We start from the raw sequence: 23,337 nt of genomic DNA, 5'->3' as shown, positions 1-23,337 counted from the left end.
ATAAATGAGAGGTGTTGCATTTTGGGAAAGCAAATCTTAGCAGGGCTTATACACTTAATGGTAAGGTCCTAGGGAGTGTTGCTGAACAAAGAGACCTTGGAGTGCAGGTTCATAGGCCCTTGAAAGTGGAGTTGCAGGTAGATAGAATAGTGAAGAAGACGTTTGGTATGCTTTCCTTTATCGGTCAGAGTATTGAGTACATGAGTTGGGAGGTTTTGATGCGGCTGTACAGGACATTGGTTAGGCCACTGTTGGAATATTGCGTGCAATTCTGGTCTCCTTGACTATGCACAATCAGATCATTAACAACCTGATGTCTATTTATCACATCCCTTTGTAACGGTCTCTGGCATCATCCCCACTATTGATGTAAAGTTTCTGTTTCTGCTGTTGATCCTTTCTTAAACAATGGGGTGACATTTGCTACCTTCCAATCCATTGGAATAATTCCAGAATTTGCAGCTACATCCACCTTCTGCAATTCTCTGGGATTTAGACCATCAGATCCTGGGCGAAAATGAGGACTGCAGATGCTGGTGTTAGAATCGAGAGTGTGGTGCTGGAAAAGCACCACAGGTCAGGCAGCACCCGAGGAGTAGGATAACCGACACCTTGGGCAAAAACCCTGATGAAGGTTTTCCTGCTCCTTGGATGCTGCCTGACCTGCTGTGCTTTTCCAGCACCACATTCTCATCACGTCATGGGGTCTTTCCACTTGCAGCCCCATTCTTTTCCTTGCAATCTTATAAATGCTGATTTCCTTCAACTTCCCCTTTTTGCCTCATCACTTGGATCTCTAGTTCTGGGAGATTTTTTGTATCTTCATCAGTGAAAACAGACAACAACAAAATCATTCATCTTCTCTGCCATTTCTCTATTTCTTATTACAAATTCTCCTCACTCTGCCTGTCATTCATTTTAGTGGAACATCCCATTTTTATGTACTTATCGACACTTTTACAGTCTTTTTTTATGTTACTTGCTAGATTGCATTCATATTGTATTCTTCCTTATTACTTTCTTTGTTACATCCAATAAACCTCTCAATCTTCTGCTATTACTGGCAACTTTACAGGTCCTTTCTTTGACACCTAGACAAAGCTGAACTTCCTTTGCTAGTCACAGCTGACTGAGCTTTATTTGAGTTTTTGTACCTTGAAGGAATGTATTTGCTGCAAATCATGAAGTAGTTCTCTATCCATTGCCCATGTAAAGTTATGTCTTTTAATGTATTTTCCCAATCCACCTCAGCCAATTTGTATTCCACTCTTTCATAAGTTCCCTTATTCAAATGTAACATCCTTGCTTCAGAATGAACTATCTTACTTACAAACATAATGTGAAATTCTTCAGATTGTGGTCACTCACCTGTAAATGTTCTGTGATATAAAGATGGTTAATTATTTCATAAATCTTTTCATAATGTAAAATAGCCTCTCGTTGGCTCCTTCTGATCTTGAAAACCATTCTTACAAAACTCCAGAAACTCATCCTCCTGTTTTAGTGCTCAGTTGGTTTACCCAGTCTATATACAGCTTGAAGTCATCCATGATAAATGTGCTGCTCTCATTTCCTGATTAATTCCATGTCCCACATGACTGCTGCTATTTAGTAGCCTATAAATAAATCCAATCAATGTCTGCTGCCCCATGTTGTTTCTTACTTCAATGCAAACAGATTCCACATTTTATTTCTCTGATCTGAGATCCTCCCTTACTAATGTATTGATCCTATTCCTAGGTATCATCACTACTCTCTCTCCTTTCACTTCTCTTTCCTTTTTAAACATCATGTATGAAAGGAAAGTAATAAATAGACTCACTCTCTTTTTGTTTAAGAAAAAAATGCCTGGATAATTTGGTCCACTTTAAAACATAAGTTAGTTTGGGTCCAGGAGGAAGTTGTACACAAGGAGAGGGATAATTTTTAAATTGTTGCCAATGACTGCATTAATAAAGAAGGGGAGCTATTTACATGGGAGCTTAATGGTTTGGAGTATCCCTTCTGAAATCAGAACAAATTAGCGAACCGTGGTCTGGGTCTGGTCGTAACAAATAATCATGTGTTTGAAGACCTGATCCAAGATCTACAGACATACATGAACACAACATATATATAACAAAGCTCTCTCACACACAACACAAACAAACCAACAAACAAAACAGGAATGCACCAACAAATCTCGAGCAAGCAGCTCACACATGAAACAGATACAGAAAAATGCACAACACATATGGGTATCCATAAATGCAGACATAATTAATGTATTTACAGTATCCCCTCAAATACTCCCAGAGTATTCCTGTCTCGCAAAGTTTCTCAGTTGATTTTCAAGTGTAGACCTTCCTTTTAAAGAAGAGACAGCCAGACTGCACTGAAAGGGACAGAGACAGGAATTACATTGGTGGATGGTCCTGCTGTTTAGGTTGGAATGGGACCTATTATGTCAGATGAGGTCATTCTGTTAGATTAGGTGAGGTACACTAACTGCTAAAAAGATGGATATTTGGCCCACAAGTGAGGCCTAGAGGCCAAGAAAAGCCCTAGGTAATTTTTGGAATCCTTGTTTTCTGATACATAGCAGGTTATTTACTTGAAATTGTGCTCTATATAAAATGCAGCAGGCAACTCAACCTCATCATCATTGTTCCTGATGTGTTTGTCCCATCCATGGAGCCAATTCAACAGTGTATAACTAAAGTCAGTCAGAGCCAGAATCGGAAGGTTTGATCGAATCAAACTGAATTAGCTAGGAGGCTCCCTTTCTTGCAAAACACAGTAGACGTTATCTGAAATATTAATTTTGTGTCTGGAGATCAATAGATTACATACTGCCGAGGGCAATGTGAGCTAAGGTGAATGGATGGGTGAAATTAAAATACAGATCAGACATTGAATAGTAAACAGACTTGAGAGGCTGAATGGCCTATTTTCCTACAGCCTGACTACAAAGCTGCATTAGCAAAAACAATTCAAACCATAGCACCTCTACAGTGTGGAAACAGGCCATTCAGCCCATCAAGTCCATTCCACCCCTCCAAAGAGCATCCCACCCAGACCCAACCCCCCACCCATGTAACATTGCATTTCCCCTGGTTAATCCAACTAGCCTGCGCACTATAGGCAATGTAGCATGGCCAATCTACCTAACTTGCAAATTTTTGGACGGTCAGAGGAAATCAAAGCACCCAGACTCAGACACACAGAGAATGTACAAACTCCACGCAGACAAGGTGGAATTGAACCCAGGTCCCTGGTGCTGCGAGGCAGCAGTGCTAAACACTGATCCACTGTGCTGTCCTAGAATTGTCTGTGTGTACAGTTGGAGAATGTACAAGGAGCTAGAGAAATGGTGCAAGGGATCTTAATTAAGTAAAACATTTTGAACAGTATTGCCAGCTCCAATCCATTGAAAGAAATTGAAAGCAAATTGTTCAGCTTACCAAGTGCAGCAGTAGGATATCCAAGATGCCTCAAACTGGCACATGAATACTTTTTCTCCTTCTGATATAATGGTTCCAACACTCTAATTTCAGTTAAAAATCAGTTTAATGAAATGGTGCCAAAAATCTTACCAGCTTCTAACCTCCCACGTTCGGGCTGTGAGTACTGGGCATTGGAAGGTCCGGGCTGAAGACCCCAGTGCCCATTGACAGGGTCCGTTGTGTATTGGTTCTGAACACCAAGTGGCACCACAGGCGTGCTGGCATATAATGTGGTCTGCTGAGGTGGGAATGCCCCATTGAATGTGCGCATTTCATCACTGGCAGAGTCGATGGTGCTGTAGATGGGGCCATCTGATACCATTGTTCCAAAGTTCTCCGTCTGGGCAATATAGTTGGAAATGCCAGCATCTGGACAGAAATATACAGCAGAAAAGACAATCAAACTTAAAGAGGTTCGTCGACCAAGTTTATAGACAGCATAGGTTAAAATAGCATAGAATGTTCACCAATAATTTATTTAGCTTTTCTTAATCTGAATGCCCTAAAAATGTTTGAGTCTATAAGAACCCACCAAGTTGGTACCTCAGATTATTTTCACTTGATGGATCTCATTGACAAGGCCAGCTAATGTTGCCCATCTCCAAGTGAATCCTGAACTGAGAGAAATATAGAGGGCAGTTAAAGGACAGATTGCTGAAGGTCTGGTGTCACCACAGCAGGTAAAGATGACAGATATCCTTCTCTAAACAACATCAGTGAATCCGATGGGATTTTACAACCACCACCGAGAGTTGTCTTGGTCACCATCACTGAGGCAAATTTTCAATTCTCAAATTTTTAACATCAAATTTCCTGTCACTGTCTTACAGATGATCTGCAGAACGGGACTGCATTCCAAATGTGCTGGAAGCAAGCTTTTACTCAGGCTTAACCTGCTGTGCAGTACTGAGGGGAGAGTGCATCATTTGGTGTTCATGTCAAGATATATCTAAATTCTGTCCACTCCAGCATTTCCTGCGGCATGTTAATGATAAGAGAGGTTGTTCATGCATCTTCTGGTCAGCATAATTCCCTTGCATTAATAAGATTCGTTAGTTCCCCAGTTGACTAACTGTCTGAAGTTCTGGTGTGCAAAATGCCTGCTCAGATGGAATCACAGAGTTCTTATAGTACAGGAGGAGCCAATTTGTTATATCATGTCTGCACTGGTTCTCCCAATGAACAATTCACCTTGTGCCATATTCCTGTGATTGTATTTTTGATCTTTTCCCTTCTAAATACTTAACATAACAGTAAATGCACACGAACACAAGTTGTCTATATGTAGTGTATCTAAGTGTCTGAATGAAGTGACATATCATAATGCATGCAGGTTCTTTATGCATCCGGGCTTGGATCGGCAGATAACTGGTTCTTGCATTCCAACTTTCATTTTACCTTTATTATTGAGAAAGAAACCTCGGCCCTAATACTATCACATGAGAAAGAGAGAGAGAGAGAGAGTGAAGTGTGTATCATGTTGGGAAGGTGTAAATAATTGTAAATTGGGAACATTTCTCCAATATGCCCTTAGGTATTGGGGCTTTTCATTTTCATATTTAAATTGGATTCCTACAGTACAGTTGGGAGCCTGAATCCAATTTAACAATTGACAGCTGGATTTCCCCGGGCTCTGGAAAACCAGCAGCAAAATGTAGCCAGGAGCTGATGGCCCTACAAGAAAAATGCCTCCTTGTCCCTATGTTGGTGTGCTCTCCGGTATTCTGCACACAGCCTTTGCAAATCTGCTGCCAGTGGCCTGTACTTGGCACTTTGCCATAGCATCTCATTCAAAAATAGGAATTCAGGACAGATGGGCCTTTGATGTGGTCATGCAATAGTTAGTTTACTGGCTCCATTATCTAGAGGTCTAAATTAATCTAGTAGAACACTGAACATTTACTGCAGTGGTTTGAGAATTGGAATGTAGTTCAAAACATTTGAAAACAAAATGTTAGTATCATTAAACCCATCAGATTGCAGTAACAGCTTAACCAATTGACTACAGTTCTTTGGGGAAGGTAACATTAAGCTCTTAACTGGCCCAGCCTACTCTTGATTCCAGTCCCAATACAGTTGGCTTGTAACTGTCCTCTGGAGTGGCCACACAAGCCACTCAATTATACCAAACTGCTGAAGCCTTGGGTCACACCAGCTTCAAAGAGCAATTAGAGATGGACAATAAATGCCAACTTTGCCAACGACAACCATATTCCAAAACCAAATTTTAAAAGGCTTGCTACAGCAAAATGTCCTCACATATGGCATCAATTCTGTTCGACTAATTATCTCTTGATTGACAGCCTGATTTGGCTGTACTTCATTTCATTGATTTCTTGAGAAAGGGGCATACAGTTATGATTCCTCGCTCCCACTGGGGAGTTATGCCCGTAGGCTGCACAATTCAGAAAATCAAAAAGGTGACATGCTGATGTGACCAGCAGTCCCAGTGATTACGGTTTCCATCACTCTCCCTGTGGTACCACTTACACAGCACCAAAACCCTGGACTGTATTTAACACCCAGGGCCAGAAATGGGTGTTGACAGATAGACCTCCTGCCCTCGTGTGCACTTGCCAAGGTTCACTCACCATTGTAGAAGCGCTCTGTAGCTTCATGCTTTGCCACACAGGAGCTGGCAGTAGGTTCCTTTCCATTCCCATTCCTTATCAGGTTGGAGGCTGGCCACGAGTCTGCCAGCCAGGGGTAGTTGGTGACGTTTGCATTTAGCATTCCTGGTCTAAGGGGAGACATCAGGAGGTGAACATCACAGCTTGGTTCAATAATTACAAATCTCAGCAGATTTGTTTTTAAAGGAGCTGATTGGAGCTTACCTGCTGCTTGAGATGCCCGAGGTCTCTGCATGTGGAAAAGCTACTGCATGAAAACAAACACTAGTTAAAACTTTACAAGACACTGTATTGTTAAGTCAGAGTGAAGGTACAGAATAATTAGACTGGAAAAAGATCATTGCATGCAGCCTATTATAATGCGGAGAAAGTGAGGACTGCAGATGCTGGAGATCAGAGCTTAAAAATGTGCTGCTGGAAAAGCGCAGCAGGTCAGGCAGCATCAAAGAAACAGGAGAATCGATGTTTCGGGCATAAACCCTTCTTCAGGAATGTGGCTCCACTATAATGTGGCCTTGCACAGTAACCCCCGCGTCTCTAGTACAGCTGCTTTCTGGAAGAAGCAGGAAGAAAAATCTGTCATCAATTCACGAAAAACGTGGAGCATTTCCTTTCAAAATTCCAAAGGGAATCAAAAAAACGTTAAAGCATCTGTATTGGTGCAACAAACTCATTCATAAAAAATGACGATGCCAGGGATGAGAAACTGCTCTTCTTTAAGGAGAAGAGCCCCAACTTCTCCAGTCTTTCTCCAGAAGAGAAGGTTGAGAGAAGATTTGTTAGAGCTGTTCAAAATTTGAAGGGGTGGGGATCAGAGTTCCCTTTAAGCTGAAGGGCCATTTGGCGGCCCCTCTGAGATTCTCTGCATTCTGCCTGGCATGATCAGTGTGCCAACATGTTGACATCCAGATTCAGAACATGCTGCCATGTGTGGACCTCAGGAAGTGCACACAACAAAAATAAAATGAGGGGCAGCGTTGGTCTGGACAGCATAGAAGCAAGGAACCTGTCCCCAAGGATTGAGAATCAGGGAGCACAGGTCTGAAGTGATTCACACAGGATCAATGTGAGCATGAGGCAAAATCATAGAATCATGCAGTACATAAAAGGCCCTTCAGCCTGTACTGCCAAAAATATACTACTTACACTAGTCCCACTTTCCCTCACTAGGCCTCTAGCCTTGAATGTTATGATACTTGAAGTGCTCATCCCAAGTACTTTTTAAAAGATGTGAGGTTTCCATCGCAACTACCATCCCAGGCAGTACATTCCAGACCCACCATCTCGTGGCTGAAAAGGGTTTCCCACAAATGTCCAATAAATGCCTGCCTTTTGTTTGAAAATCATGCCTCCTTGTTTCTCATCCCTCGACTGAGTGGAACGGCTGTTTTCTATCCGCCCTTTCCACACTCTTTGTAATCTTATACACCTCTATTAAGTACCACCGTCAACCTTCTCTGCTCTAAAGAAAACAACCAGAGTTTATCGAGCCTTTCTTCATTTTTTTAAAAAGTATTTTTTAATACTAAAGTTCTGTATTATCAAATGGCTATGCGAATGCCTGAGACTAAAATATTATGAGACAGCGAGTGCTTCAGATCAAGATTGTACTGCCCGAGAATGTGATGGGGAAAATTTTCAAACACAACTGGATGATTTAACTGGATTTTGCAGAAAGGTAAACTGGATGTTACATTTCTTACATTATAACCGTGAGGATTCTTCATAAGTGCATCACTCCCTGAAAACCACATTGGGCTGCCCCACAGTCTTGTATCCAAATCCAAATTTCATATATCATGGAGCAGTCCATAACGCATTACAATAGTAAAAGGGTTACTTCTCATGCTTTTCATCTTCTTGTTTCTCTTGCAAGGCTCTAACATTAGCTGTAGGTAAGAGTTGCAAACTTTACAGTTTACTTTTGAGCAAAACCAGGCGCTTTTAAATTGGGAAGCCAAGTCAAAGAGGTCACATATTCAGACGTTGGACTGTCCCTCATGCAGGGGCACACCTGTTCTTCGGGGAGCATGCCCCACTCTGCAACAGGCAGCTAATTTTCTGGCATGTACTCCTGATGGACGTAGCTTCACATTGATGACTCAAGTTCGCCTGGAGGCCTGTTGGATTTTGTGCCTGTAATTATTACGATGGATTTTCCTCTTTCTTAACAGCTGAGGAATGCTCAATTCTCAGGCTCAGAAAGGAGGAAAGTGGCTTGACATCTGTGACTTTCCATCCAAGTACTGAATTACCCCAGCATTTTTGAGAACTGGCCAGTGGTAGCTCTAGACTGATAATACCCATTCCCCTAGCCTTTCTCAAAGCACCCCCATACAGCATCAACATGCAGGGACAGTTCTAAAAGCTGATAGTTTTTGATGAGAGACTACATAGACCTCTTTTTCAATATAGTAATGTAGTGTGTTAATTTCCTATTATATATTCAATATTTATAACAGACTTGACAATGTGCTTTTTGACAGCTGAATTGCTTGGGCTGGCAAATTGGAAAAGGTCCATATTTGGACACCCCTGTATTCTAGAAGAGTGATCGTCTGTAATGAAAATCACTACATTTCCATTTTTTTGGTGTCTGGACCCAGCCAGATTGATCCACGTTAATTTATTTCTCTTTTTTTTTGCTTACAGCAGTTCTTTGAAAAGAAAATCCATTTTATTGACCAGCCCTCTCTGCAAGGTTGACAGGCAACCATTTTCTCATCAGCTTTCCAAACAGTTCAGCTCTCCCAGCCTATACTTAATGCAGCATCACAAGGGTGTACAATATACTGAATAAAATTGATCTGGCTGACGGCTACCATTCTGGATAAATCATTTAATTTAAAAAGACAGCCAGGAATTAGTTTGCAGCTCTTTTAATAGGAGTGCACTGAACCTTTGCAGTTGAGGTAATTTTGTTGTGTCTGTTACAAAGAAAAAGCTCATCTGAATGTTGCTGAGCAAAAGCTGGGTAGAGTGATGCATTTATTGAATGCCTATGACCTTTGGAGCTTTGCTTTACTTCACAATCACAACCTTTGTACGTCTGCAGACCACAAGGAAATGTTTCAAAGTATCAGAGAATTGAAAACGGTGCATAACATACCTGCTGGCGTGTATGCAAAGGAAGCTGTGAAAGAAAGAGGAGAGAAAGAGGATGGTCAGCAAATACAATCAACACTTCAAACTCACTGTATCACCAAAGCCATGCTGTTAACTGGCCAGATTCCTAAGGGAGCACCTTTAGATATTGCCTCTGATCGAGCTCTTCTGGTTCAATCTGAGCCTGAGCTCTGGGTTCGAATGCTGCTTTGGGACTTGATGGCCACAGGTGGCCACTGTAATGTGGCCAGCAACCAACCTGATAATCCTTCCAATAAACCTGCACTGGTGGCAAGAGCGGGAGAGTTCACTGGTCAGTCAGTATAGCAGCCTCTCCATCTTAAAAGACTCAACATGTAAGGTCTTGCCACCATCTATACTCTATGCAAGAAACCTCAGCGCTTCTGATCTCTCACGACAAGGCGAGTTCCTAATCATTATAAAACTGTTGGGACACAGATTGAGTGAACACACTGAGGGTTTGAATCTGGACCAAACGTAAATGAATTTATGTTGTTTGAGCAAAGGTAGGGTCATATGGGAGGAAAAAAAAATTTCTGACAAGCATTTTTTTAAAAACTGAAGAAAGAATTTGCAGCCCCAACAATGTAGTGTCCTGTGCTGGATAATTCATCAATGGGGCAGTGCCCGAGATCCCCCACATCTCAAGATTCTTCATTTGGCTGAGCTCTAGGAGGAAAGGTGATTGTGAGGGGAAATGGAGCACTTGTATCCTGAGGCAGTCTGTTTGAGCAGTTTCCTCACCATTGACTGCGCTGAAGCATGGCAGCTAAGAGGAAACAATAACAATTTCTTCCCCTGACATTGCCCATGGTGGCTAGTGCTTGTAATTTGTTCTTTGTGTAGTAAGTCAACTGGGTCTTTTGATGGTATGTTTACAAAAAAATAAAGCTTTTTCAAGTTGAAAATGTGTTTCTGGACAAGCGAACAGTCCAGAAGGGAATGATGATGCTTGGGCGAAGCAATATACAATCTAGTGACAATGACCATACTTTCAATTACCAAAGGCCTCTGCTCTGGAATTTCCTTCCTAAGACACGTGGGACAGAAGTAGGCCAATCAGCCCATCGAGTCTCTCCTGGCATTCAATGAGATTGGGGAATGTCTGATAATCCACAACTCCACTTTCCTGCCTTTACCCCATAATCTCTTCACCCCTTAATTCCCTTGTTGATTAAAAATCTGTTTATCTCAGTTTGAATATATTTAATAACCCAACCTTGACAATTCTCTGCATTAAAGTGAGTGAAGAAATTCCTTCTCATCATGGTCTTAAATGAACAATCCCTTACTCTAAGATTAAGATAGACAATGGCCTGGTGATATTAACACTAGACTATTAATTCAGAGACTCGGGTAATGTTCTAGGGACCCTGGTTCAAATTCTGCTATGATAGATGGGTGGAATTTGAATTCAATAATAATTTGGAAATAAGAATCTAATGATGACCACAAAGCCATTATTGATTGTCAGGAAAAACCTGTTTGGTTCACTAATGTCCTTTTGGGTAGGATACTGCCATCCTAACCACACGTCTAGCCTACCTGTGACTCTAAACTCTCAGAAGCATGGTTGACTTTTGACTGCCCTCTGGACAATTAAGAATTGGCAAAACAAAAATGCTGGCCTAGCTAGTGATGCCCAGATCCCATGAATAAATTAAACAAAGATTGTAACAACGGGTGCTAGACTTTCCCACAAGGGAGCGAACTTACTGTATCTATATGGTCAAGTCCCTTCAGAATCTTACATCTTTCAATAAGATCCCATCTTTACATCTTTCAATAAGCTGAGCCTTCATGTGCAGCATGTCAACAGGAGGAGGAGGACATGCCGTCAGGAGTGACCCCTGCTGTTGGAGACAGATTCTGGGTTTGGGAAGTGGATTCTGGGTCGGATGGCAAACTCTGGGAGCAGCCCCAGCATTGGGGGCCGCCCCTGTTTTGTGAGTGGACTCTACCTCATGAGTGGACTCTGTCTTGGAATGGACACTGCCCCTCGCTGATTGCACTGTTCTCTTATGTGTATACCATGTTGGCACTGTATCTTATTGTGTAGGTTGTGATTGAATTATGTTTCTATATGTGCATTGCATTTTGTGTATCTCTGGGGAGAGTCTATTCCGCTGGAGGTGCTGATGTGAGAGTTTCGTTTTACACACTGTTTTGGCTGTTTGCTGTACATTTTTATTTGGAGTATTGAGATGTGGTTTACTCCACTGATTCAATGTATTGCTTTTCCTGTTGGTTATAGGGGACTTTAGGCGTTTGTTTTCGGGATCCTGTTTCTTTGTAGTTTTTTTGACTGTTAACTATTAGTGTGCCATGTGGTTGTCAATTTGTATAACCCTGAACAAACAAAAAAGCTAGGAGTTAAGAATCTCCTCAGTTCAGGGACTGACCAGTGTACTGTATACAAGTAAATAAAGGATGGCTTAGTGACAGGAACTGGACTCTGAGCAGTTATTTCAAGCTATTGTTTTCAAATTCATCCAATTCATGTATGAATCCAAAGTTCTTTATTTGGTGAATTGCTCAGGGTCTCAAGCAGGCACTGCTCGACAATTCTTAAAACAAAAGAAAAAATATATAACCAAGAGATAAGAATTTCCTCAGTTGAGGGCTGATTCCAAGCTGGCTGGCTACAGCCAGTGTTACTGTGCACTAGTAAATAAAGGGTGACTTGGTTAAAAAAAAAATAACCAGGAGATTTAGAATTTCCTCAGTTCAGAGGGCAAACTCTGAGCTGGCTACCTATAGCTAGTGTACTGTGCACAAGTAAGTAAAGATTGACTTGGTGATGGGATACTGGCTTCTGAGCAGTTATTTCATCTCTCTGCTGCTTCTTTGGGATGTTGCTTAAGGAGGTAGGTTTTAACTACATGTCCTTTTGTGGATTGGTTTTCAAATTTTGTCTGATAACATTTCTAAGCAGGGTTTTAGGGTGATTTGCTAGATTAACGCTGCTGAACAAATGAAATGTGCTGTTGTTATTCTGCCTTTCCCCCTTACCAGTGAAATGACTGAGTTCTTTCCTTTTCTTTCTGCGGCAGTACAGCCACACGCTGAAGCCCATCAAAATCACCCAGCACGCTCCCCCAATGCCAGCGATGAATGCTGGCTGTTTGACTACATCTGTGATCTGCTCTGCCAGACTGACATTCTCATTGTCCTCCACAGGAACCGGCTCCTGGTCTGAAGTTGGATCTGGGGAGAGTGGGCCAGATTAGATAAAAGTGAAGAAATATATGTGAAATAAAGTACAATCAGGATAGAAATTTATCTTGAAGAGCAGCACATAATGAATTGCTTGTTTATTTTTAATGACTGTCCAAAATAAATTTTTTGTCTCGCTGCTTATCATGCAATGTTATCCCTCTCCCCGTTGTTTAGGAAATCCTTCATTCAATACTCCCTAAACAAAAACAAAGAACTGCAGATGCAGAAAATCCGAAACACAAATAGAAAGCGCTGGAGAAACACAGCAGATCTGGCAGCATCTGTAGGGAGGGAAACAAAGTTAGCATTTCTGAATCCAATAACACTTTGTCAAAAGAGAACTGCTTTTTAATGTATTCCTTGTTCCTATGCCAATGCTGATGTATGAGGCAACACCGTCACTGAAGGCTTATTGAGCCACTGAATCTCTGCTGCTGACTTGTGGAAGTATTCTTGATCTCCACCAAGCACCTCAATCAACACAGGCAGATCAGATCAGGTCAGGTCAGACCAGAGTTTGGCCAGTGAGGGGAATGAGTGGATCCTAACAGGCTTCAATCAGATTGATTAAAACAGTGCACTCAGCTGGAGGGAATGAAGTGGCGAGCTAACCCAGAGGATTAAAGAAATTGATCGGTTAAATAGAGGGAAACTAAATCCTCTTTGTGGGAGACTCTAGATTATTAAAATTAGAGCTGGGCCAATCAGGGTGATGTAGAAATCCAAATTATTTTCCATCTAAAGCAGAGTATTTCAAAACTATGATTAATAGTTCTTGCTCATCAAGAATGTTAAGGCTTAACAGGAACAAAGGCAGGTCAATGCACTTACAATCCAAATGATCAAATTGAATAGAGTCATAGAGTCAGAGAGATGTACAGCATGGAAACAGACTCTTCGGTCCGACCCATCCATGCTGACCAGATATCCCAACTCAATCTAGTCCCAGCTGCCAGTACCCGGCCCATATCCCTCCAAATCCTTCCTATTCCTATACCCATCCAGATGCCTTTTAAATGTTGCAATTGTACCAGCCTCCACCACTTCCTTTGGCAGCTCATACATTACATGTACCACCCCTCAGCATGAAAAAGTTGCCCCTTAGGTTTCCGTTACATCTTTCCCCTCTCACCTTAAACCTATGCTCTCTCGTTCTGGACTCCCTCCTGCAGGGAGGAGACTTTGTCTATTTATCCTATCCATGATTCTCATGATTTTATAAACCTCTATAAGGTCACCCCTCAGACTCCGACACTCCAGGGAAAACATCCCCAACCTATTCAACCTTTCCCTTTGCTCAAATCATCCAACCCTGGCAACATTCTTGTAAATCTTTTCTGAACCCTTTTCTAATCTGAACCCTTTCAAGTTTCACAACTTTCTTCCGATAGGAAGGAGACCAGAATCGCATGCAATATTCCAAATGCCTCCTATTCCAGTGAGGATGCATTCCAACCTCATTCAATAATTCCTACAGTGATGCAGCTCCGTGCAGGGATGATGCGATGAACTGGAGATATAAAGCCATGGCCCCATCGCTGCACTAGGTGAAAGGATTTGAAATGATTGTCTAATATGCCTTTGATAAATAATTCTCTGTAAAGTGATGCATCAAACTGGGCAGCGCAAGAGCTTCCTGCTGAATACAGCTTCACACTGCATCGTGTTTATAAGCTAATCTACCAAACATTAAAAATATATTTCATTGCTTGTTTGTGTTTGGTGTTGCTATGGTCTCAGTGGTGTCCAAGTTGTCATTAGTTTCTATGGTGCTCGTAATTTCTGACTCAGTTACACTCTGAGGAATTGTTTGAATCACAGCAGCTCCAGGAACTTGAAAGAATGAGTCACACGTCACGCAACCATATATTCAACTGTCCAAGAATCTTACAGCACACAAGGAGGCCAGGCAGTCCATTGTATCTGTGGCTGCTACCTGATTAATTCTACACCCACTGCTTTTCCTCTGGATAGTTTTTTTAATGTTAATGAGTCTGTTGCCAACACAGTTGCAGGGACACAGTCAGTGCCCAGTCAGTTGCAGAGGATGACATGTCACTGCTAGACCTGCCGCTTCTCGCACCAAAGTTTGGGACCATCTATCACATTGAACAACTCAAAAACATTTCAAAACTGCAAAACAAATCAAATGCCCTGTCTTTCAAATGATTATATAATGTGCAGAATCTTAAAATACTGCGTGATCTTACTCTTCCCATCTTATATCATGGGTCAGGATTGGAATTTTCGTGGAATTTACTGCAGCAATGAGACAAGTACCAATGGGGCAGAGATCTGAATGCCAGTGAACCGAATAGGACTGTCAGTTACACGCTGGATTGAGCTGGGGGGTGAATTCAGAGCTAGATGAGGTGCTTGGTGAGATTAGTGAGATGGTTAATGCGGCAATTAGTTTGCAAGTTAATGGAGTGGTTAAAGGTGTGATTATTAGGCTGGTTAGTGAGATGATTTCTGATGATTTTGGATAACGGGGTGGTTGGCTGAGTGGTTAGTAATTTGGTTTCATGGATAGTTAGCGAGATGGTGAGTGGGATTGTTAATGGGGTAGTTAATGGGGTGTTAAATTGATTACTGGGGTATAGTTGGTGTGGAGATTGGGGTAGTCAGTGGAGAGATTAATGGGTGAGCAAGCCAACTGCTGAGGCAGGCTGTACATGTAGATATGGATGGAATGGGTGTTGCCTTCCTGTTCCAAACACAATGATGAGTACTATAACTCCCTCAGCAGCAGCAGATACACCCTTTTAACAAGATACTCAATTCCCTTTTGAAAGTTCTAAGTGAATCTGCATCCACTGCCCATTCAATCTGTCAATTTGTAGGGCATTACAACTTCACAAAAATATATTCTTCTCCCTTTTTCTAGTTATCTTAAACCTGTGTGTTATGGTTATCAACCTTCCAGCCACTAGGAACAGCTTCTCCCTCTCTTCTTTATCAAAATCCTTTATGATTTTGAACAGCTCTGTTGACTCTCCCTTACTCTAAAAGAGAGTTGTTGAATGTTTTCAGTTTTTGTTCTTCTATGTCCAGCTCACTACTTGGAAGGGACCAGGCATTTCCCTTCAAGGAGTAACTGAAATGACTGGCAACTGAGAATTCAGTCAGAGCAGTAGGTCACGGAATGATCCATATCATCTTCATGTGTCAAGTTGCTGGCTGAGTAAGTACAAACAAAGCAGTCAAGAAACAACTGAATCAATTTATAATTCAGTCAGAAGAGAATTACTGGTAGTGAGAAGACGACAAATTGCCTGATTGTGATCTGGAATAGAACATTAGAGGATGGAATGAGCTGAATAGGCTTTGTATTTACACTATATGAGCCCTATTTGCCATAATCAAGATGCCCTCCCTCCTTTAGTGCTGGCAATCTGAGTTTTGCTACAGACGGTTGCACAAATATTGCTCACAGGGGCATGAGAGCCCTAAATCTAGAAGTCCTGGTCCTAATTCAGACTGTTGCCATTCTTGCCAGAGGGTGTGGAGAGAGAAGGGGATAGGATGTGATGCCTGCAAATTGTAATCTCAAACCTGGAATGGTTATTTGAGCTCAGCACTGAATTCAAATGGAACTAATCTTAAACAGAGGAAGAGTATGTGACTATTCTTCAGAGGAGATGTGAATGTGTGTAAAAAGCTGGATAAGGTTTCTGAAACTGTCAAGTTATTTAAATCCTCTGCTCTTTAAATGCTGGGTGAAAAACATAGCTCTTATGAAATGTCATTCAATGTATTACTCTGCTGCAATGATAGAGCTTTGCATAACTTGAACTATCACTTTAAGACGGCACCCAACTCCAAAGGTTTGAGTGCACAATCTAGGTGGATTCTCCAGTGTTGAAAGAGTGCTACACTATTGGAGATGTCATATTTAGGATGAAAAGCCCCCATCTTTCCTCTCAGCTAGATGTAAAAGATTGCTTTGCACTCGTTGAAGAGAGGTTGGAGAGTTCTCCCTTGTGTTTTTGTCAATATTTATCCCTTAACCAAGAGCAAAATCAAATTATTTGGTCATAACTACCTTGTTATTTGTCAGACCAAGGCTGCCACACATCCTACATTACAATTGTGACTGCTTTTCTATAATTATTTCACTGGTTTAAAAGTGCTTTGGGACATCTTACATCGTGAAAGTTTTTATATAAATGAAAGTTTGTCTTTCAAGTTTCAATTGTGGCAAATAGTCAAACCTGGGGTCATCGAGAGTCAATGGACTGATGAGTGGCACATAGAGTCTAATTTGTACAAAAGTGAAGTATTGAATTTTGGTAAAACCAACAAGGACAGGGCTTATACAATTAAAGGTAGGGCCTTAGATAGTGTATAGAATACAGAGGTCTAGGGGAGACAGGGTGGTTAAGAAGACATTCAGCACAATAACCTTCATTGCTCAGACTTTTGAGTATGGGAGTTGGGCCGTTATGTTGAAGTTGTATGCGGAGGCTGAGGGGTGACCTTATATAGGTTTACAAAATTATGAGGGGCATGGATTGGGTAAATAGGCAAAGTCTTTTCCCTGGGACTGGGAAGTCCAGAACTAGAGGGCATAGGTTTAGGGTGAGAGGGGAAAGATATAAAAGAGACCTAAGGGATAACTTTTTCACGCAGAGGGTGGTACGTTTATGGAATGAGCTGCCAGAGGATGTGGTGGAGGCTGGTATAATTGCAACATTTAAGAGGCATTTGGATGGGCTTATGAATAGGAAGGGTTTGGAGGGATATAGGCCGGGTGCTGACAGGTGGGACTAGATTGGGTTTGGGATATCTGGTCGGCATGGACAGGTTGGAACGAAGGGTCTGTTTCCATGCTGTACATCTCTATGACTCTATGTTGGTAAGGCCTCTACTGGAGTGCTGTGTACAGTTCTGGTCACCTGTTGGAAGTATAGTATTAAGCTGGAGAGTGTTGAGAAGAGATTTACTCAGATGTTGCCAGGAATGGAGTGTTTGAGTTATAAGGAGAGGCTGCACTGGCTGGGACTTTGTTCATTGGAGCATAGGAGATTGAAGGGTGATCTTATAGAGACTTATAAAATCATGAAGGGTATAAATAAGGTGAATGACAGGTGACTTTTCCCTAGTATGGAGGATTTCCAGATTAGGAGGCATATTTTCTAAGAATGAGAGGAGAAAGATACAAGGGGCAATTTGTTTTACACAGAGTGGTTTGTAGGTGGACTGAACCTCCAGAGGTAGTGCTAGATGTGAGCACAGTTACAACATTTAGAAGATATTTAGATACGTACGTGAATAAGAAATGTTTGGATATGAGCCAAGCGCACGCAGGGGGATCTAGTTTAATTTGGGATTATGGTTGGTAGGGACTCATTGGACTGAAGGGTCTGTTTCTGTATGACTCTAAAGGTATAATTGCTCCCCAACTCTATGAGTAAAAATATGAAATGTTAAAAGCCATTGGACAGTCAGCCACAAATTGTTATTAGAAAATGGTACGAGGTTTGGCAAGAGGCACATATCTTAGCACAGATTGTTAATATTTCATCACTATAAGAGCCAGCCCCCTCCATTTCTATAGTTTTGTCTCAAGCTGCTTTCACTTACTGATAAGGACAGTTGCAGGTTGGCTTCGTACCCCAACTCCAGCACTGGTGGCTGCTGCCACTTCCACACGGTACAGCACACCGGCTATCAACCCCCGCACCACTGTTGAATGGACAGTTCCATCAATCGACTTGTTGACATGGAAACGGGTATCATTTCCCAGGCACCAAATCTACCACAGCAAACAGATCAAATTAAGAAAAGCAGCACTCACAGGAACAAAATCCACATGAAGATTGAAACAAGCAAAGCTGTTTGTGCGTCAGATATTATCATTGGGATCTTTCCTTTAAACCTTATTTGTTTTGGAAATGACTTACAGTATCTAGAAAATCTCAATTACTTTGCGCTTAGCACCCAGTCACATGGGTCACTGTGTAGCTGTGGGCAGTGAGCTGAGACAAGACTTTGTGATAATGCCTTTTTTTGAAACAACAATTTAATTATAAGGTTATTAATGTGGGATTAAGTGATTAGGCACTGAATGACTGTAACAGCGATCTATACTGACCGAAGGATTACCACAGCTGAAAGTACATTGCAATCGGTACATTATTAATTTGTAATAAAGAAGAGAATGTTCTATATAAAAGATAGTACTGAGTCTATATTAATGGTGCACATACACAGTTCTGCTACTTAATAACTATAAAGTTATTAATGGAGTCAAACGTAACATATTGTCAGGTATTGTTCTCAAACAGCCTTAATGCCTGAAGATTAGGGTTTATTAGAATGTCCAGACCTGATTATATTAATCTGAAGGGACAGCACTGGGATTGGCACTAACAGCCAATACATTTGAACACTGAATGATAAGTATTCAATATCCCTGCAGCTTCAACGTCTTCTTGAGAACCAATTTGCAGAAAAAAAAAGGTTGTGTCCTGTGGAGCTCATCCTTCCAATCTCTGCTACTTTCTGAGAATCACTGAGTTATTATGGTGCAGATGGAGACTATTCAGCCTATTGTGCCTGCTCTAGTTCTATTACTCCTGCCTTTTCCCCATCTCCCTGCACACCATTACTATCCAAAAAAAAAGTCTGATGCCCTCTTGAATGCACCAATTGAAACCTGCCCTCATCACATTTCCAGGCAGTGCATTCCACACCCTAACTACTCGCTGTGTGAAAAAGATGCTATGTGAAAAGGGAGGCACGGTGGGACAGTGGTTACCACTGCTGCCTCACAGCTCCAGGAACCCGGGTTTTATTTTTGCAGCCTCGGGGTGACTGTCTGTGTGGAGTTGATATGTTCTCCCTGTATCTGCGCAGGTTTCTGCCAGATGCTCCAGTTTCCTCCTCCAGTCTAAAGATTTGCAGGCTGGTTGGGTTAGCCATGGTAAGTGTGGTGTAATGGGAATAGGGTAGGGGGCTGGATCTGTTTGGGATGCTCTTCACAGGGTCGGTGAAGACTGAATGACCTCTTTCTGCACAGTAGGGATTCTATGCTTCTCACATCACCATTGCTTTGTTTGCACATGCCTTTAAATCTATACCCTCTCATTTAGTACTTCTGCTGAGCAGGAATTGTTTCATCCTATCTGCTCTGTCCAGCTCAGAAGAGCTCAACCAGACCTTCTCTCAGTCTTCTTCTCTCCAGTGAGAGCAATCCTAACTACTTAAATCTGTTCTCATAACTGACACCATTCAATTGAATCATTTCTGTATCTTCTCCAAGACATTTGCATCTTTCTTATAATGTGGTGCCCACAGCTGTACATAATACTTCAGCTGAGGTCTAACAAGTGTCTCATACAAGCTCAATGCCACCTCCTTGCTTATACTCTAGCTCCTATTAATAAAACTGAGGACCCTGTATGTTTCCCTTACTGCTCTCTCCATTTCTGTTTCTACTAGCTCATGTCTGACAGATTCCAAATATTCCTCTTGATTAAGCTTTAAGTCTAAAGCTTAATCCAAATCCACCCACTTTTGGATGAATGGGGCATGGCCTGAGGGACTGGCTGCTCCCAAGAGGTAGGGAGGCAATTTAAATACAACGTTGAAGTTATGTGTTGCATATTCCTCCTACCACTTTAAATATAACCTGGCAGCTGGAGGAAAGCACAGTGGATCAGGAGGATTGCCTTTCTATTAACCTGCTGGCCATAGAACACCTGCCACACCACCACCTCCCCAAACTATTCAACATTCCCTTGACGTTTCCAGTCACCACACTGTTGATCTTTCGCTGAGACTCCGAACTTCCCAATCCGAGATCTCTGACCTTTGTCTGAGGTGGCCAATCCTCCCTCAAATCAAATTGAAGAGGCTGTGTTTGGATTCTGTGGGAACAGTCCTGCCAGAGGGAACACACATCAAAGAATCATTGATGGTTTCCAATCAAATCATTTATGGACCTATGCTCCTATCTTTGAGTATCAGAATACTGAGAGGCCTGAATAAAGTAGACATGGAGAAGATATTTCCATGAGTCAGCGAGACTAGGACCCAAGGGCACGGACTCAGAGTGAGAGGACCGTACAACTGAGGTGAGGAGGAATTTCTTGAGCCAGAGTGTGGTTAATGTGTTGAACTCATTGCCACAGAAGGCAGCTAAGACAAAGGTAAGAATTACAGGGAGAAGGCAGAAAAATGATGTTGAGAAACATATCAGCCATGATCAAATACCAGAGCAGACTCAATGGGTGGACCGGCTTAATTCTGCCCCAACTCTGATGATCTAAATATTAATTTCTGCTTTAGATTTAGTTGATTCACATTTAGTTTTGTTTACAATGAACCAATATTTTGAGTCCAAGTCTGTAACTTTCTCTCTGCATGGGAAAGACTGGAGGTGAAAGCTGAACTCACTTTTTCCCAGAATGTGGGAACCACTGACCAGCCCAGGTGGCAGGCCCAGTGCTAGGAAGAGCTCAAGAGGAAGCTCCATTCAGCTGATGGTGGTCTCTCTTCTTGAACTCTTGCAGTAAGTACATGGGTTGATGGTGTTTCCATAATGGTGTCAGGGATAGAATACCAGGAGAAAGCAAAGTCTGCAGATGCTGGAGATCAAAGTCGAGAGTGTGGTGCTGGAAAAGCCCAGCAGGTCAGGCAGCATCTGAGGAGGAGATTTTCAGACATAACCCTTCATCAGGAAGGGGAGGGAAGGAGGCTGAGAGGTAAATAGGAGGGTGGGGGTGGGGCTGCGGGCGAAGATAGCTGAGAAGGCAATAGGTAGATGGTGTTGGGGAGGGTGGAGTGGATAGGTGGGCAGGAAGTTGGACAGTGGGAAAGTTCAAGAGGATGATGCTGAGTTGGAGGATTGAATCTGGGATGAGGAAACTCGTGAAGTTGACATTGATGCCATGCAGTTGGGAGGTCCCGTGGTTGGAAGGCAGAAGATGAGGTGTTCTTCCTCCAGGCATTGGCTGGCTTGGATTTGACTACCAGGATTTGACCCAGTGATGATCATGTGTCTAAGTCAGGATAGTGTCAAGTGCAGTTGTGGATTTTTCTGACATCACTTTTCTTACAGTTAGCAGAGTTCCTTTGCACTGACACATGACCAAAACAGTCAAGTGCGACAAACTCAATCCTGAACTATTTAATAAAACCAGAGTCAGTGTTAAACCTCATCTGAAGGTAGATTTATGGCTTTGATGATTCAAGATGCAGAGAAGGAGACAGTGTTCTATTTTGAATGCCTTTTTTTGGGTAAGACTGAGGCAGCTGTAAAATTTGAAACTAAACGTATAGCTTCGCTCTTGCTCTTGTTCAGCCTTCTGGTGGTAATCATGGGTGGCCAGAGCATTTGCCTATTTCACTTGTTCAACAATGCAATTCAGAGTCCAACAACATGCATGAGACTTTGAGGCAATTGATGTCAGAAACTAACAGGTGGAGAATGAATTCTAAATACTGCATTCATAATGCTAGGTTCTTAAAGGGACCTCTGCAGGCTACTCTCAAAAAAAATAATTTGCCTTTGCTTTGAAACAATTGTAGAATCAGAACCCTGCAAAACACTTACTGCACTCTTTCCCAAATTACACTGCATCCTTCCAATGACTGTCCCTTCTCTCCTCTTGCCTCTTCAATTGAAATTCCAGCCGTTGATTTGACTCTGAAGTGGTCCATAGATTTACGTTCACCCATCCCATGCCCCTGCTTCCCTCCCAACCCCCCAGTCCTTGTTCATTAACGACAATCTGTTTTCTGGATCTGCAGCTTGCTAATCAAATGCAAGTAAAACCTCGCCGACATAATGGCTTAGGCCTCTCATCTGGGACACTGGGTGGGTGGGTGGCCCCATAGTCCCACCCACTTCCTTCCACGTCTATTGCCTATCAATGGAAAGCGGCTCCTTCAGGTTTAAATGTAGCATTTTTCAATGACTTTCCCACCCAGTGGGGAATACCCCTCAACATGACGATTATGCTAAGGTACTTGCAGGCTGACACCTTGCTAGCTTAAGGTAAAGGCATGTGTCCTATTCAGAAGAAACATGTGCAAAGAGGTTTGTTTATAATAATCCTACTTCCACTGACCTGCCCATTAGTGCTGATGCTGATATATCTATTGATAGATTATATTAATTCCTTATTGCCAGCTCACAGGAAAATCACTCCCACTTTACTCATTGTTCAAAAATGCTTTTGAGAATGAATGGTCTATTCATAATTCAGTCTCAACAAACAAGAGATTACATTTCAATCTCTCTTCTACCATTCCCCTTGCAAAACTGAATATATTTTCATAATGACTGAGTGCTAATGATGGAATGGGAGTTACCAGACCCAGCATTACAAGGTTAGAGTGAGGAAGCTGGATTCTCATCAGCACAGATCCAGGAGGCCAGGGGCAAGGTCACGGAGTGACAGTGCGGGTCAACTGGATGAACATAAGTGGAGAAACATTCAGTATAATGCTGCTGATGGTGGGGTGATTGATGCCAGTGTGAAACAGCTAGATTTAACTGCAGCAGAGATTACAGTCTATAACACAGATGCTGGGAGAGAGTATACTGTACAACAGTATGAGGGAACTTGATTAACATTTGTCGAGAAACAGTTGATAACAGGGGCAAGAGGTTATGGAACTGGATGAGCATTAGTAAAGAAACAATTTGTAACACAAGGATCTACCTTTGCCTGCAGCAACTGGTTGGTAACTTGGTTGGGGTAGAGGAGAGGGTAAAACACCACCGGTGTACAAACCCACTTAATTGTCATTCTTTTGGGATCAGTGAAATGAAAATCCAGCAGTTTCTACAAAGGACAAGTGATGCATCCAACCAGAACACTCACCCAGCCGGTGAGGTTGATAATCCCACCGGCTGTGAACAG

At 42.1% G+C, this 23,337-nt stretch overlaps 1 protein-coding gene across 6 annotated transcripts in view; it reads right to left on the bottom strand.

Moving 5' to 3' along the window:
* robo3 (roundabout, axon guidance receptor, homolog 3 (Drosophila)) overlaps positions 1-23,337 on the bottom strand; it is a 561,002-nt gene that overhangs the window by 41,981 nt on the left and 495,684 nt on the right. For 5 of the 6 annotated variants that reach the window (XM_043676839.1, XM_043676843.1, XM_043676841.1 and 2 more), the window contains 6 exons: positions 18,047-18,218; positions 12,254-12,448; positions 9,225-9,248; positions 6,320-6,362; positions 6,077-6,225; positions 3,576-3,854 (listed from right to left, as the gene is read on the bottom strand). In XM_043676839.1, coding sequence (XP_043532774.1) covers positions 3,576-3,854; positions 6,077-6,225; positions 6,320-6,362; positions 9,225-9,248; positions 12,254-12,448; positions 18,047-18,218 — 862 coding nt within the window. The remainder of the gene's footprint in view (positions 1-3,575; positions 3,855-6,076; positions 6,226-6,319; positions 6,363-9,224; positions 9,249-12,253; positions 12,449-18,046; positions 18,219-23,337) is intronic. The other variant, XM_043676840.1, reaches the window with a different exon arrangement.

The sequence above is a fragment of the Chiloscyllium plagiosum genome, chromosome 35 (genome assembly GCF_004010195.1).
Source record: "Chiloscyllium plagiosum isolate BGI_BamShark_2017 chromosome 35, ASM401019v2, whole genome shotgun sequence".
Taxonomy (NCBI): Eukaryota; Metazoa; Chordata; class Chondrichthyes; order Orectolobiformes; family Hemiscylliidae; genus Chiloscyllium; species Chiloscyllium plagiosum.
The sequence above is the reverse complement of the archived record's forward strand: the minus strand, read 5'-3'. Positions and strand labels throughout refer to the sequence as shown.